Source organism: Genypterus blacodes, unplaced genomic scaffold (assembly GCF_046128005.1).
Source record: "Genypterus blacodes isolate CSIRO-AG114 ecotype Tasmania unplaced genomic scaffold, CSIRO-AGI_Gbla_v1 ptg000044l_1, whole genome shotgun sequence".
Lineage (NCBI taxonomy): Eukaryota > Metazoa > Chordata > Actinopteri > Ophidiiformes > Ophidiidae > Genypterus > Genypterus blacodes.
The window spans coordinates 2,105,776-2,122,085 of NW_027466857.1; the positions used below are offsets into that span (position 1 = coordinate 2,105,776).

The 16,310-nt window shown below is 40.2% G+C and overlaps 2 protein-coding genes across 3 annotated transcripts in view; one reads left to right on the top strand and one right to left on the bottom strand.

Moving 5' to 3' along the window:
- The window catches only part of pcgf3 (polycomb group ring finger 3), a 49,229-nt gene extending 45,821 nt beyond the window's left edge, over window positions 1–3,408 (bottom strand). Inside the window, exon 1 of the mRNA XM_076149130.1 lies at window positions 3,271–3,408. The gene's annotated coding sequence lies outside the window, so the exon portion shown is untranslated. The remainder of the gene's footprint in view (window positions 1–3,270) is intronic.
- On the top strand, window positions 2,941–15,445 carry slc49a3 (solute carrier family 49 member 3). 2 transcript variants are annotated; one of them, XM_076149129.1, is made up of 10 exons: window positions 2,941–3,243; window positions 9,567–9,725; window positions 10,290–10,506; window positions 11,319–11,395; window positions 11,936–12,073; window positions 12,490–12,606; window positions 12,722–12,874; window positions 13,349–13,506; window positions 13,650–13,753; window positions 13,871–15,445. In XM_076149129.1, the coding sequence occupies exons 1-10, from the start codon at window positions 3,238–3,240 to the stop codon at window positions 14,035–14,037; spliced, it is 1,296 nt and encodes a 431-aa protein (XP_076005244.1). In that variant the 5' UTR covers window positions 2,941–3,237; the 3' UTR covers window positions 14,038–15,445. The 2 variants fall into 2 exon arrangements, with proteins under 2 accessions (XP_076005244.1, XP_076005242.1); XM_076149127.1 differs by lacking the exon at window positions 2,941–3,243 and adding an exon at window positions 4,762–5,182.
- The last annotated feature ends 865 nt before the right edge of the window (window positions 15,446–16,310 follow it).

Sequence of the window (16,310 nt, forward strand, 5' to 3'; positions counted from 1 at the left end):
AACACATCTACTTAAAGGTTCACAAATATTGAACTTCCAAAAGCTCAAGAACTACGTACTACAAACAGCTTTTTTTGGGTAGAATGAACATATATTTCAGTCTGTACATCCTTAAATGCTCCATTTTCATGATGAACCTTCTTCTAGGATATTGGCTTAAACATGGCATTTCAGTTTTTCCAAGCTCCTACGTCTATAAACAGCTGAACAATGATAATGATTGTCACTCACAAGCAAGCCAGGTCAGGTTGTGGTGAAACAGTGATTCCGAATAAGGATTCAGTTGCTTTTCAGGACAGGTATGGACCGGAGTCCAACTATTGAAGAAATGGGCGCTAAATTCTACTTCATATAAATGTTTTATGTCATGTGTTCTTAATATTGCTTCATTTCAAATGTTCCCTTTATACAGTCGTATCACTCTTTACTTCAATTCAAAATGTTGTGTCTTCTAATGTAAATGTAATGTAAATGTGTCTATGTCTATCTAATCTAACAGTTTATAATAAAATCATAAAATCTGACCTACATTTCACATTAAGCACATTATCAGTGTATAGAGCCGCTATGATTTTATTCATAGCAGCTCTATTGGTCTTATTATATAACTTTTCAGTGGTTATCAAATGTTACATGAATAGTGAGGAGGAGGGAGAAAATACCAGAGCTGGGAATTTGGACAGCTTCGTGAAAAGCAGAACTTTGTTCTGTAGGCGAGTGATTTACCGCAGAGGATCACAAATGAGAATCATGATCATCTAACCAGCAGTTTCCCCTTGATATTACGCAGCATTTATATTTCTAGACTGTCCTGTAAGCCTGATCAGACTGTCAATAGTCTAGTGGGACCATGCAACAACCTAGATCGAAAAGTCATTCAAGGATTTTCGTGCAGGATTCCTTAAAGACCCCTGAAGATGTACAATATCCGTCAACATAAAATTGACTAAACCCAGAGATTAATTGCTTTGAATTACCATCAAAATGTCACAGGCATAGATGGTCAACATTTTCAATTCCCGTAACACACAAGTCATGTGTCAATCTGCTGTGGTGGTATTGTCTTAAATTGTGATCGTTCTAGGTTTTTCTTTCAGCGAACCAAATCAAGTATGTGTGTGCGTTTTCAGTGGCATTATTGCAATATGGAAAGGTGTAACAAAAGCACAATTTGACATCAGGGAAATGTGGCTTCAGCACCAGTCACTCTGGCACAAGTCACCTAGAAATCCTATTTATACAGTACAAATTCAACTTTGACAATAAAATTTACAAATAAGCCATTTGTTTCTGCCCTTTTGGTGGTCCTGACCACACCTCAATATTTGACAGCTTTTGAACTGAGCACACTATCATTCTCACACAGCCATGATACATGCAGACTCCGGCACCTTTCAGATTAAACGGTGCGCCCCAGTCTCAATAAGTAATCAACACATTCATGTGGAATCTTTCTATTGGTTCGACTGTGCGAGTGGATGTTTGACCCCTAGATACTGGGACTTAACTTAGAGCCAGCCTGGAACACAAACAAACACGATTTCATCACTAACATTGTATAAACAGATCTGTTATTGTCATTGTATTTATAATGCGCTGGCAATTAGGTCAGAGACCTGTCATCTAGACAAAATTAGGGTTATTTGGGGTTTCCCTGAAAATCAAGTACTAAGATGACATTAAAGCTGATGATGGGTTAGTATGTGCGATCCTATACAACAGACATATGACGATCGGGATCCCCAAATACTGTATATATCAAGTAACATTCAGCTGACCAACAGCCTTCAATCAGTTTGTGGTGTACGGGTACCAGAAGTCTTTCAGTGCACTTAACCTTTCCAGACATATTTCTGAAGGATTCACAGGCACGACCTCCAGTAAATTTGTTACAAAATGAGGTTAAATTATACTTCTCAGCATTTATGAATTAAAAATGCTGTATTTTCACCAAAATCAAATCCTGGCACCAGGCTACAAGTCTTCTTCCATTCAAAAAAATTGACACTGCTCTTAAAACCCACTCAAGGAGCTATACAGGCCACTTTGAAACCTGCCTGCATTTCCACTCCTTTGGTACGGCACTTTTGCCAGGGCGGAATACTACACACCAACTGATGGTGTCTTCACTGCCCCCCACTTCTGATCCAACAGTTTTTTTTCCAGGGTCCGAACTGATTCATATTTGGTAGCAATGCTCTTATTGGTCCAACATTACATTCACTAGTGAGTACTGAACCCGTTCAGTGCTGGCAAGAGTTGGCAATAGCAGAGACAATAGTTTCTACTGTAGGTAGTTCCAGGAGAGGGAGTTCCTAATTTAGTTAGTATTGGGTCTGACAGTCCTCGTATAAAATCCAAGGATGAAGCATAAAAGTTTGGTCCACAAAGCCAACAAGACACAAATAAACTCACATTAATTTACAATTGCTGGGTTTAAAGGAATGATGTGTCTTGTCCATCATCCTTGTCGATCAAGAGTCACAGCAACACAGATACCTCCAGCATGCTTGAGCTGAAGGTGTTCGGATTGAAGTAGACACAGGGGTCCCTAGCATGTAGAGGGAAAGTTAAGGACCCCTTAAACTAAAAGGACAATAGTGTCCTCTGACCAACGCTGACAGGACTATTGCTTTGATTAGGTGATATTAGTTATATGAGCTCTAGTTGGGCTGACTTGTTGGCTGCTCCATGCATGCCCTTCCATACTACAATGACACACTGCTGCAGTCTGGCGAGGTGAGACATCCACCCAGAAGAGAAATGCACCAACTTTCTGTCTTGGTTTCATCCAAACCTCATGCAGCTGCAAATCCTCGACCTCCTCCTCTACATTGAACTTTGAACGGCAGTAGGAAGAGGTTAGCCTAATGGTGGACTGTGGGTTTTTTCAAGAACATTCCAGCTCACTGGGAAAGAGAAGTGGTGGTGGAACAACAGCATTTATACATGACGAGACAGGCAGAGATGCAGGCGGCTCTGCTCCGGTACAGCATGCAGTGCACATCCCGGTTAGCGTTAAAGCCGCTTGAACGATACACTTTTCTCCTTAGAAACCCACCCGGTGTGCAACTGCAGGGCCCGGCGCCGCCATACACACACTAGCACTGAGACACATAAAACAACACGTACGGCAGCATGCCCCACAGCACCAAGCGGAAAGAGACAGCCGAAAAATGAGGAGCGGGGGGCAAGTCGGGACGGTAAACCGGCGACAGACACGTCAAGGGCGGAAACATGCAGGTAATAAGTCCAGTTAAACGAACTAACCTGTGTGGGAGCAGCGCAGTCCGCTGGATATTGGGTGGAATCCGAGTTAAATCCACTATCAGTAAAACAAAGAGGCGAAAATTATCGAGCAGCCACGGAAGAGGCCGAAACGGCACATTTGGAGCAAAAGTACGCATGCGCACACAAACCGGAGGCGGCGAGGAGGACGAAAGGGGAGGGGGAGAGGGGTGGGGGGTGAATGAGTGCAACTAATTTTCAGAATTGATCCGCTTGAGTGTCTCATTTATTATTAATTTTGGCAAAATAGAAGGTTTGTATTGATGATTTGTATTATCTGTGCATGTGGGCTTTGAATGATCGGAGCCGGAAACAGAAAGACACGAGTTTGGCCTGGGATATATTTTGTGGAAACATCAGTCATTTGTAATTGCACATCAGGTACATCGTTTGAACTTTATTATATTGTATCATACACATATATATGTTACATATATTATGTTTACAATTTCAGTGCACTTTGTTGTTCTTGTTATGTAGTATATGCTCTGTGTGGCGCACAAAAAAGAAGAAGTTTCAAATCCTTTCCAGAGATGTAGCCCTTTATTTTGTTGTCAGGGACATAACTTTTCAATTTTGCTTACAGGAGCATTTTTAATCAAAACAGTGGAGTTGTTCATAACATAAATGTGACTTGACCCACTAACGTAAAATATTGCACGACATGTTTAAGTCTTTTTAGCACAACCAATACATCTGCTGACACTGAGACACTTCAAACCCTGACATTAGGAGTCTGAAATATTATCAATTCCAGAAAAAAAGACTTGCAGTCTAGTGTAACTTGTACACATCCTTGATCCTACTGGACATATGTTTATCATACATCCCTTCAAATGCACGTCCACACTGCAACTCTGTTCTCAACTACAGAGGGATAGATCAGAAAAAAATGGGGATACAACAAAAAAACTGTTAAAGAAAATGCGAGATGTTTGAAAAGTTGTGATGTCATTCCATTTTCGCGTTAGGTCTTGTTGCTTGTTTTGTTGCATATTTGCCCAATTTTCAGCAAAGAATCAAGCAAAAAATGCCTACAATTGACTTTTGATGGGTCTCTCTCTATGTGAGACTTGTTTTGCATTAAACACAACAGGCGCTAGGACGGTCAGAGTGGGTTGAATGGAGGGAGGAGTGTATGTGTTTAGTATAGAGAAGCTAAAGAAACGAAGAGTGCTTACTCTGTCTCTGTTTCCAGTTTCAACAAACTGAACTCACCAGCGGTATCGTTTGACTTCAGCTCTAATTCTGAGGATTTCCACTTTATTTCCTGAGTGAATGCCGCGTTCAAGGTTTCCGAGTAAAGTCAGGCCATTCAAATCCAGATAGATGATAAATGTTGTGTTCTTGCGTCTACCCACTGAGGGGAAGTCATGATGTAATGTATGGTTGTAGTTGAATCATTGGACCCGTTCAAGTTCTACACGGATTCATGTTGCGTGAGACTCTTCCTGTCAGAGTGAATCGTCCCGCCCGTAGAACATCTTTGTGAAACCACAATGGCACTCCCGGTACTGGAACTGCAACAGTGAGGTTATGTTTTCCGTCTCTGTTTGAAATTGCGTTTGGATTCATTTTGTGGAATTAACACACTTTGCAATCCACCATAGGATACCTCATGGATTAAGGGTTTTTAGATTAGAGGACACACAAGTAGCGTATACCGCCTTGACGACTGCAAACAGAAACTGTGATATGTGTCGGTAGTTTGTTTACCTGTGAAGTTCAGATGGAGAGCGAAAGTGAATGTTCCTCTTTGCTCCATGGTGAAGTATCCTCTGAAGCTCCCCCAAAACCAAACCCAGAGCTGCAGAGGCTGCTTGTTTTTAAAGTGTACAAGAGGAGGTGGTTTGTTCTGCTGGTGCTCTGCTTGTTAAACTGTTCCAACTCTACGGTGAGTAATGAATCTTGATAGTCTGCAATTTACACACAACAGCCATCCGCTCAGAAAGGCAATCATCTATGTTTATGAGAAAGAATGTAAAAACTGTTTAGGTTGTTTTTTTTTGTGGCCACCACTTCTTGATAGACGCTGGCTTTTTGAGGACGATAATGGACGTGTGATATGACATAATCCTTTATGTAGGTCAGTCAAATCACCCGCAAAATGACATACGCATCCTTGTATGTAACAAGCATGTATTGACAATCATCATAATTGTCCCATGATGATTTGCTTCCCCACTCTGAATTGCACTTACCAAAATGTCACCAAATGTTCTCAGGCAAGTTTCACGTTCTTAAATGGAGAGCTTTCCCCCTCAAACAGGTTAAGAAATCAGCCCAAAACAAATAGGTATACATACCTAAACGTGATCCAGATGATTTCTGTCATGTAAAAAAGGTGCCTTGGCTCAAAAAAGATTGATAAACACTGTTCTATGGCATCATACAAATGGTTTGTGTTCTCAAAGTAGTGTGCTTGTCAAATGTGACATCATCATTAAGAATTGTGACATTGTTCATGAAGTCATTATGAGCGGTTGTCAGGTGGTTCCAGTCATGATGTCATAAATAACACTGACATGCTAGGGTGATGATGGCATTAACAATTGTGACATGCTTGACAGTAGCAGTAGTAGTAGACATGAATGGAACCAGGTCTTCTACTACTACTGCTACTGCTACTGTCACTACTCTAATTTGGTAATGCAAACATAAACTTAAAATGTAAATTAAATGAAAAGCGCCCTATGCAAAATCCGAACCCCTGTACAATGAACAAAATGAACAAGGCATTATTTACACTGTGAATGTAGATGTATAAGGCATTATTTACACTGAGCACAGTGACGGTTGTAAAGTGTGATGGCAGCGTTTCTTCACGCATCTTGAGTGCCACAGTGTCACTGAAGGAGCTGCCCAGAGCTCCCCGGCTGAAAGTTAGCTGAAGGTTTGCTCCCTATCTCCTTTATGTACTCTGGAGGACACGTCACGTCCTCATCATAGTACAAACACCCTCATTCACAGTCCTATTCACATCTATGGGCATTTAGAGTTTTGAGTTAAACTAACCTAGTTGTCTTTGGAGGTAGAAGGAGAACGGAGCACTTTGGATAATATTAAAAGTTAATTATATAATAATAAGGGTTTTTCCCATTACAAAATTGAGTGTGGCTTTCTCGATCATGCAAAGTTAGCTCCTCCCTCACCCATTTGCAGCTCCCATGGGACTCATCTTCTCTCTGAGGGAGGCATTGTTTCTGAGATGGGGGTATTCTCACTCACAAGATACACTGCTGGTGGAAATATGATGTGGCAATCGCTATGCCATTAGCAGTGAGAATTCAGGGTCTCATTTCAAAACCTGTCAGGTCAAACTCAATGTTTCTTGGTGATGTGTAGACTTGAGAATATCAACCAACTGACTTTGAATTGGAATTTTAATACAAATTAAAAGTCTGTTGGTTGGAACTTGACAATCCTGGATGGGGTCAAACATCGGGGCAGGGTAACACAGGTATTGATTTCACAGCCCACGTGTAACTGTATTCCAAGCTCTGGGATGCAGGTCAAATGGATTTGTACCTGAACTATGACTAGATCACATTTGATTGAGAGATAAGAGAAGTTTGAATACCAGCTTTGCACGACCAAGGAACAGTGGTGGCATTGTGCATCCACATCAGCTGACATTCTTGCTGCATATATTGAGTTTTCTTTATCATCCACAAAAGGATAAACCTGTTAGAGCTCTCTATGCTGGACTTTCCCCTAATAGATTACTAGAGCTTCTATTGGACATACATAAATCTGCTTGAGTAGAAGAAGGCTGTGTTGTTTTAGATATGGGTTCATATCTAGGCAGCAGTCACATTCTTGACCTTATGAGATTTACAGGTGTAGGATTCTTAACCTGCAGTTTTGTCAGAAACTAATTTTGTTCTAGTAATACATTTACCAGTGTTTTCCCTGAACACTAATCAATGACAAAAATATCATCATTCAAAGGGTAAGGTTTCAAGTTTAGGATTAGAAGGTTAGTGGATTAGGTGGCTTCTCAGTAAAGGCCTTCGGACAAGATTTACTAAGGCTTTTGAAGGATTTCTGTGTCTGTCTCAGTGCATATGCATCTTAGGGTGTGCTGAGATTGGAGAAAAATGGGGGAAGAGTATGCGTATGGCATATCACTACGACTGATTTATCATTGCATCTATGATTCACCGTCTTTGAAAATCAGGCGTTAACTTCTTTGCAGCCCGAGATTGTAGTTAAGGTGGCTGTTGCCTTTATTAGGAGGAAACATTGTCAGCGTGTTAGAGTGAGTTTGTGAAAGGAGAGAGTGTTTCTGAGATCAATCTACAGGCTCACAAGTCATGCCATAGTCCAGTTACTGGTTGAGCTTGCAGATGATGTTGGAGCCAGCAACAAAGCGAAGCCATTCTGGATTTCAGATTGGATTTGTCTTTTCATTTACCAACTACAGTCCTTGTTGTCAGGATTAAAATCAGCAAAGGAAAGATTATGTGATTAGATTGGTGAACAGAGGGGACATGGTCTAAAGCTGTCCCCTCATGGACTACTGAAGGACTCTGGTGCAACTGTTTGCTGGGTGATGCAGAGAATCAAAATGCAGGCAATAAAGATAGAATTGCCAAGTTTTGCCACTATGATTAACCCTCTGTCATTACCTGAAGGGATATGTTCCAAAACATCTCCTCTTAACTGAAATTGTAGAATAAACATATTTGTTTTAGTGGTGTCTGGAATGATCTGATTTTCAGGGCACAAAAACAAACTTCATTACTCAGCGCATGATCAAGCCACCGCACCACAAAACCTTCTAACCCTTAACTCTTGCTTTCTTCATCAAAGGGCAGCTTTATCCTCAGCAGATACATGTTGGTGATGTAGTCACTTCTTCAGCTTGTCACCTGTCTTTGGTGTTACATAGTTACCACCTTTCTGATGTCTTCAACTCTCTCTTAATCGTACTGTGTCATTTCAGGCACCGTCCTTGGCTGTACCGTTGAATATCAGCAGTCTAGGATTTCAGGGTTTCATGTTTTGCTTTCAAAAACTGTACTGTCTCCTCTAACTGGTAATGGACAAGGGTTTGCAGGGAGGACAGAGCTTCTGAGGTTGGCAGACTCTCTCAAACAGGGCCTTTACCATCATGTCAAGTTGAAACAGGGCCTTTACCATCATGTCAAGTTTGGTACAAAGCCCAAAGAAAGTTCTTGAGAGCTCTTGAAAGTTCCAAAATCAATCAATCAAAATCAATCACTCAATTTGCAGGGCACAACTGCTGCTGAATTAGAAGACGCAGAGACAAATCCATAACACAAGTATAAGTGCTGCTGTATTTGTAGTGCTTTTATTACTTGCTTTTTGTTTTTGCCATGTTTTAACAGTTATTGCATTCTTCCCAACGTGACTTAGTTTATGTTGTGGTGTTTGCTCTTACATAACACAAAATGGTAATATCAGAGCTGATCAACTCTATTTTATGGTGGATAGGACTGTATGTGTGAGAGAGAGACAGAGAGAGAGAGACAGCAGCAGGCAGCAGGTTGTAGACTGGGTAAAATTTTACAGGCATGTTTTTTTTTAACATTGTCATCGTTTTTTTTCGGTGTGATTAAAGTAAACTGAAAAAAGAGAAAGACTTGGGTCACATGGTAAGCCAGCATTTTACGAGACTATCTATAGTAGCGTCAGAACTGAAACAAACTGTAGCGACCGTGCCCGCTGTGAAAAAGGTTTGTTTCCTCTTTCTGCAGTGCCTCTCAGATAAAGTCCTTAAGAATCTGTCTCAGTGGTGTAGTCTTTGTCTGAGTAGAGAACTTTTTTCTTTGTGGCATTGTTGTTTCTCATAGTTATCCAGAAGCTTGTAAACCCTCATGGACATAGTTGGCTTTAGTAAATTAGAGTCATGTGAGAGCAAAATGTGCAAGTCATGGGAATTTGTTCTGACTGACATTTTTTCAGCTTCAATCTTTTCACATCCTTCTTTTTAGAACCATGTCTGCAGGTCACATGACTACAACAAACTCACACACAATTACGTAATTATTAACTCTTAACTCTTTCATGTTCGCTTTTATTTTGATGCAAAGAAAACTGCAAAAACTAGGTTTTAAAGTTCCCCAGTAATTGTTAGTAACAATTCAACAGATAGAAGAAAACAATTCAAAGCAAAAATAATCGAATCAAGTTCCATGTACAGTTTTGAGAAATCTGAAAAAAACAACACAGTGTAGGAATTATTTTATCTTTTAAGACCTGCCCCTACTGTTAGATATGTTCCTCATAAAGCTTTCCTAATGTCCCACCAGATATGGCTGAGCTTTGCACCAGTAGCAGATCAGTCTGCCAAGTACCTACACGCCACTCTGGAGGATATCAACTGGTTATCGATGGTCTACATGGTTGTGGCCATACCATTCAGCTTCGGGAGCACTTGGATGCTGGATACTCTCGGACTACGGATCACGGTACATTTTGCAACCTAAAACCCAAAGGGTAGTACCCAGCTGGAATTCAGAGACACCCAGCAGCTACACAGAAGTCACCTGGCTTTAAATATCAACCAATCACAGCCTGATTATAAAGTGAATCAAGATGGCGATTTGTCCCTTTGTGTTTTATAATCAAATGCAATAATGAAAGACCAAAACTTAAACTAAGCTTTGACTAAGCTTGCTTCTTACATGATCAGCTGTAGCCATAAACTAGACTATCTTTAGGGGAGCAATTTCTGCTTTCAGACATTCAGGATGCATTTCTGCTCGTATAGTTCATTCTAGCTGAATCGGACTCTGATCTCTGAAGTGGTTTGTTTCATGGTTCGGCAATGATCTGAAGCAGTTTTGAACCAATTCTCAGAGACCTGGTAACGATGGTCCAGTTCCAGACAAGCAATTCAAAGGAAAAGCTACTTTGCTTCCCAGACTAATAGACTACAGACTAATAGACTACAGAATCATGTGCATTATGTTTGTATTACATATACAGTATGTAAAAGTGGTGTTTTGACTGTTGTCATCTTGACATTGCAGCTGATCCTGGGGTCCTGGCTGAATATGTTAGGGGCCCTGTTCCGCTTCTTTGGGTGTTTGGGTCCTTCTAATGGTTTCAGTAACTATGCAATGGTGATGTTTGGTCAGACTCTCTGTGGTGTGGCGCAGCCCCTCATCTTCTTCACCCCCACCAAGCTGGCAGCACTCTGGTTCCCCGACAACCAGCGAGCCACGGCTAACATGTTAGCTTCAATGTGTGAGTGACCTACACTTTAATACTGTATCTACCCCTGGTGATTGCTGCATTTCAATTGCATAAAAATCTATCATATCCCAGCTGCACTTTTATTGTAGCAAGTGTATCAGAACAGGAAAGTCTGCCAAATGCAGTATGAAATGCTACATGAATTAAAAATGGATTTTTGGATTACAACCCCCTTTAAATTAAGGAAAGAAAATCAGATCAAATCAGAATAAGATTCAATTTTAACCAACTAGAGTCAATTTTACAATTTCACACCTTTTTTCTAGAATTTCCTTGGTCATCAGGTAGAATTTGAGAATAAAGACTCATAATTCTTTTTCGATTTTCTTTTGTTGTCTAGATTTTTTCAGATTTCCTCAAATTTTCCTTGTAGATTTTTTGCCACAATGAAGCATTTGCTGACACATCGTAGTCTGGGTAGAAATGTCATGATGTTCCTGTAAAAAATTGGTTGCTGTGCAGAGGTTTGGTCTATAATACCCAAATGATTATCCCAAATTTTTATTACACTCTTGCATCGCTTTTTATTGCTCTTTCATTTTACTGTATTTTATTTTTTGTCATTTTATTCTGTTCAATAGTTTTTTTGTTTCTTGTATTAAGCTTTGTTAGGAAAAGTGCTCTATTTAAAAGTTATTATTCTATTCAATAAAAAGCTGTTAGAGGGCAGAAATAATTCAGTACAGAGGTGTTAGTGTAAGGTTTTGATTTCATTCATGTCATTAGCAAAGTGCAAATAAAAGAAGTGATTTGGCTGAAATAGAGAACTAAAAGGAATACTCACTTCTCTTTTCTCCTCTCAGCCAATCCCCTGGGTCTCCTCATCACTGGCATCCTGTCTCCTAAGTTAGCGAAAAACTACAACCAAATCCCCGTCCTGGTGAGTGGAACTACACTAAAAACTTCAGAAATCTACACACAGGGCCTGCTCAGTTTGGATTCAGCTGGCACCTGTGAAGAATGGATGGAAAAGGGTTCCTTGTCCTGTTTAGGATTGCATTTCACTTTATAGCACTCTCCAGTGTTGATTTTAAACACAATATATTGTCAAATTGATGATTGATAAGTGTCTTTAGCCAGGTTACACAGTGGAACGTAAAGTTTTGTTAACTTTTATTTACCATTTCCACAGTTGACTATTTGTGATCCATTGCATTATGTTGTGTTTTTTTTAGGTTTGGTAGAAATTTAAAAAGTCTTGTTTAGTGAAGTAAATGAAAAGTAAAATGACAAAAACGGGCTGTAGACTCTGGACGGTTGGTCTTGGTTCCAGATGCTAATATAAAAATAAGTGCCTCAGCCAGACTTTGTGTATCTGTGTCAGATCTACAGACCTCATCTGCTAATGATGATAAATGGTCTCTTTTTAATATGCTGAAATCCATTTATCACCACATTATGTGTTTTGCCCCTCCACTAGCTGCTTACCTATGCGATCCCAGCATCCATCACCTGTTTCCTAGCAACAGTGGGGATACGGAACAGCATTCCCCCCACGCCACCCTCAGCCAGTGCCGAGTCCGCCTGTTTGGAGCCCTTCCTAGTGGGAATTAAACTGGTAAGGACACGGGCATGCAGAAAACACACACACACAGATGTGTACTGTGGCGGCAGTAGCCCAGTAGGTAGGGATTCCGCTTGGGAACCGGAGGGTCGCCGGTTCGAGTCCCGTACGGACTAAGTAAGTGGACTGGTAGCTGGTGAGTTGCCAGTTTGCCTCCAGGGCACTGCCGAGGTGCCCTTGAGCAAGGCACCGAACCCTCAACTGCTCCAGGGCGCCGAATAATGGCTGCCCTGCAATAATTGGAAGTCGCTTTGGATATGTAATGTAATGTGTATGCAGTTCTTTGTTTTGAAGGAAAAACGCTAAAATTGCGAATGTTAAAGATGCATTTAAAGTAGAAAGGACCACAGTAGTTGCTGTGGGTGTGAGTTTGTAAAAAGTTCCGTTTGTGTGTTTGTGTTCCTTTGTAGTTACTGAAGAACAGAGCCTACCTTCTCCTGCTGCTGAGCTTCGGTGCAGGCATCGGCGTCATCTCCTGCTTCTCCACACTGCTGGAGCAGATCCTGTGTGTGAAAGGATACGACAACGTAAGCACACTACATCAAACATTAGAATATGAGTTGCTCTTCAATGTAAATGATCTCTATTGCTTTATTTTTGTACACATTTATATTGAATAAACATTCTCTCTCTGTGTGGCAGGACTTTGCGGGCTTGTGCAGTGCGCTCTTCATTGCATTTGGCATACTTGGTGCTGCATTGCTGGGCCTCTACGTCGACAAGACAAAGAAATTCACTGAAGCCGTCAAGATCAACCTCTTGCTTACAGCCTTGGCATGCATCGCCTTTTCAGTGGTGAGAACACGAGACAGGGATATAAGATAAGATAAAACTTTATTATCTCGAGGGAAATTGCTGTGCAAAAGGATACAAGTAATGCTTACATGTTTTTTGTTATGTTCTTCATTTTTTAATTGTACAATTGCAGTAAATTTGTAGTGATTGTTGTCAAAAAGTTCCAATTTGAGATTAACTCACACAAATAATATATTCTTAATTAGGTGTGTTTTCCAAATATGGGGTAAAAAGAAGTCATTATGTTTCTTATGTGGGGATTTTTAAACTAGAAACTGATGCAGGACAAAGGTCTTGATTGCGTTCACTGTCCTTCTCTTGTACGTCCTCTGTAAAACCAACAGAAAGATGCAGCCGGTGTATTGATTTATCACACGCAGCACTTCTAGCATACTCCGAGTCTATTGTGTTATTGAAGCTTATCCAGAACAATCAATCCCTCTTCTCCTCTGTCTGCACTCCTCCTCCTCTCAGGTGTGTCAGATGCCGGCACAGAAAGTGGCTGTGGCCGCTGTATGCTCTCTCTTTGGCTTCTTTGGGTTCTCCACCTACCCGGTTGCCATGGAGCTGTCTGTAGAGTGTTCCTATCCAGTAGGAGAGGCCACATCAGCTGGACTCATCTTCGTATCGGGGTACCTCTGAGCATAACCTAGTCTCTGCACTATAATTACCTATTGAATGGACATTACACTGAGAACTCACTATGATTCTACAGTAATCATTTGACTCTTCTTTCCAGGTTAATCATATATATTTTGCTTGTCATCTTTCCCAGACAGATTCAGTCAATTATCTACATCATTCTGCTCCAGGGTCTGACCAAACCACTCGCTTACTCTCCTCTGTCAACCTGTGGGAAGGAGGTGTTGAGCTGGAGAAGTATGTAACATCTTACTCATCGTACTCCGACCTTAATATCATTTCATGTTCCTTATATAAATCCACCCGCCATCCATTCTCTGTACTCACGTATCCACCTGTGCTCCTCCTCCACAGTACCGGTGCTGGTGATGGCCGGCCTGTGTAGCTTTTTTATCTGCATCTTTGTTATTTTCTTCAACACGCGGTACAGAAGATTGGAAGCTGAAGAAAAAAACACGTATGGGACCGTACAGAGCAATGGCACCACCGCCTGTGACTCTTCACCCTGTGGGGACACGTGATGCTGCTTGGGATAAGAAGAAATGTCTATGGATAAAATAAGATAATCCTAAATTCTAATTGTTGGAGCAGCAAAGTGGATAGTGCAAAGTAATAAAGGGCATTACAATTAGATAAGAGCCTAACAAAAGTAAATAGCCTTACAAAAGTATGATTACAATCCTGACTCCAGTTCATTCCCTACGGCACAGACCACAAATGTTCAAATGTTTATTTTGTTGTACGAGGTTTGTTTGTTGTATGTCAATCCTGCTGACTTGGAACGACGATTGTTGACTTTACACACTGTGAGGTTAGAAATGTTTCTGTGTCATAGTCTTACCTTCTTTTTATGTTCATTCCAGTCCATATGAGGAAAGAGGTGAAAGTCTTTCTGATTAAGCTGACGGTTACTTCAGATTTGTAAAACTCACAACAAATTTGCTTGGAATGCTAATGATCTTTTTTATATATAAGATGATCAAACTTCTTCATGTAAGAATCTCCTGTGTAAGACACTTTTTCAGGTAATACAGTACCTGGGCTGGTATATATATAAAACTACTTAACTTACTAAATAGTGTCAAGATTAAATGTAAATCCTATATAACTCAGGTTGGAGTTACCAAGTGCATACTTAAGTGGAGATCACAAACTGAAGAAAAGTACATGTTACACACAGAAAGTGGAATTATATGTGTAATGATTGATCATCTTGACTGTCAAAGGCTTTGATCAAAAATTCCACAAGAATGTTTTTTTTTCTCACAAACCCATCTACCTGTTTTCTGTGGTAAAAACCACTGAAAGGAAGTTAAAAAAGTTAATCTTTTTGCCATTAATTTAACAGTTATTGTGCCTTCTGACAGATGTGTTTTAATTCAAACTCACCTCCAAAGAAACTGGTGTAAGATAGATTTAAAGGAAAACCCCTGCTTAGATCCTTTAATCAAGCCAAATGTAATTCTGTCATATATGTATTCAAGTATAGAACATTTTTTAGGTGGATTCCCCCTTATATATTCTCACAAAACCACTAGAAGTTGCACTTTACTAACAGAATACAGTTTACTGAATTCTGCCACTGAAGCAGGTTGTCTAAGAATTCCAAAAAATTAAGTTAGGAACTAAATTTGAATTGAAATTGAATGGATCTAAAGGCCAATTCACTAATAAGAGCTTTCATTTCCTGTTGAACTCAAGTCTGTTTCCATGAACACATGAAAGAAATAAGAGAAAGAACACATATATTCCTCAAAGTCAAACAATTCTACAAAATATACGAAATACTTTGTATTGTTTTTAATGTGTTTCAGAGATCAAGAGTGCAATGAGTGCCTGCTGCCTGTAAATGAATTTTATTTTGCATGTAGGAAAAGGAGACAACATGGTACTGTCAAATTAACTGATGCAAATAAATGGCATACTGTACATTTAAAGGGTGCCTTCGTCATTTTCTTGACTGAGCCTTGAGATTGATTATTTTATATAGTGAGAACTTCAGCCACAGGATAGCAGACCAGTGAAGTATATTAAAGTACAGGATGTATCAGCCAACACAAATGCAGCAAAGAATCTCCATTGATATTATTCCATCACCAAGACCTTAGCAGTTGATCGTGGCGTTCCTCAACTGTTTGTTTCTATTGGTTGCTGGTAGTGAGTCATGACATGAATATGCTGCATCTGTGAAGGTTCTAAGTTGGGGAGGTCACATTTTGCCAGGTCACATGAGAGTTGTGTACGAGTCGCATGACTCGAGATCCCAACTGTTCTGAAACTAAGGACTACAAAGCTCAGCAATTTTACTCAGTGCTTTCATGTATTTATAATGGTCTTATTTTAAGGAAACTTTCACTTATATTTTAAACCTTTTATTATTTCCCTGTGACTCCCCCTTTTTTTCTCTGACCCATGATGCGTTTCGTACGGTTCTATGCTGTCATCCTGTAAAAAAGCCTACCTACGAAATCATTGAACTAGACACAGTGATGTCATCTGAACCTCTGCGGTTACATTATGTCATTTCAACATATCCTTTGCTGGCTGTGGTTAGATGCTCCGTTTGTCATCCCTTTGCCTTCAGATGTACATTACACAGCTTGGTTATTTGTTTCAGTTCTTTTTGTGTTTTTGTTTCTCCCCCTCCGAATGTATAAAAATAACCCAAGTTTAGGTCCAAGTTTTACACACTCGGACCTATGGAACAGAATATTCCCCTCTCTGTGTATAAAAGCAATCTCCAAAATGTCTCATAGCTGCATGCTCATATCAAAGGCTTTCTTTAATAAAAATA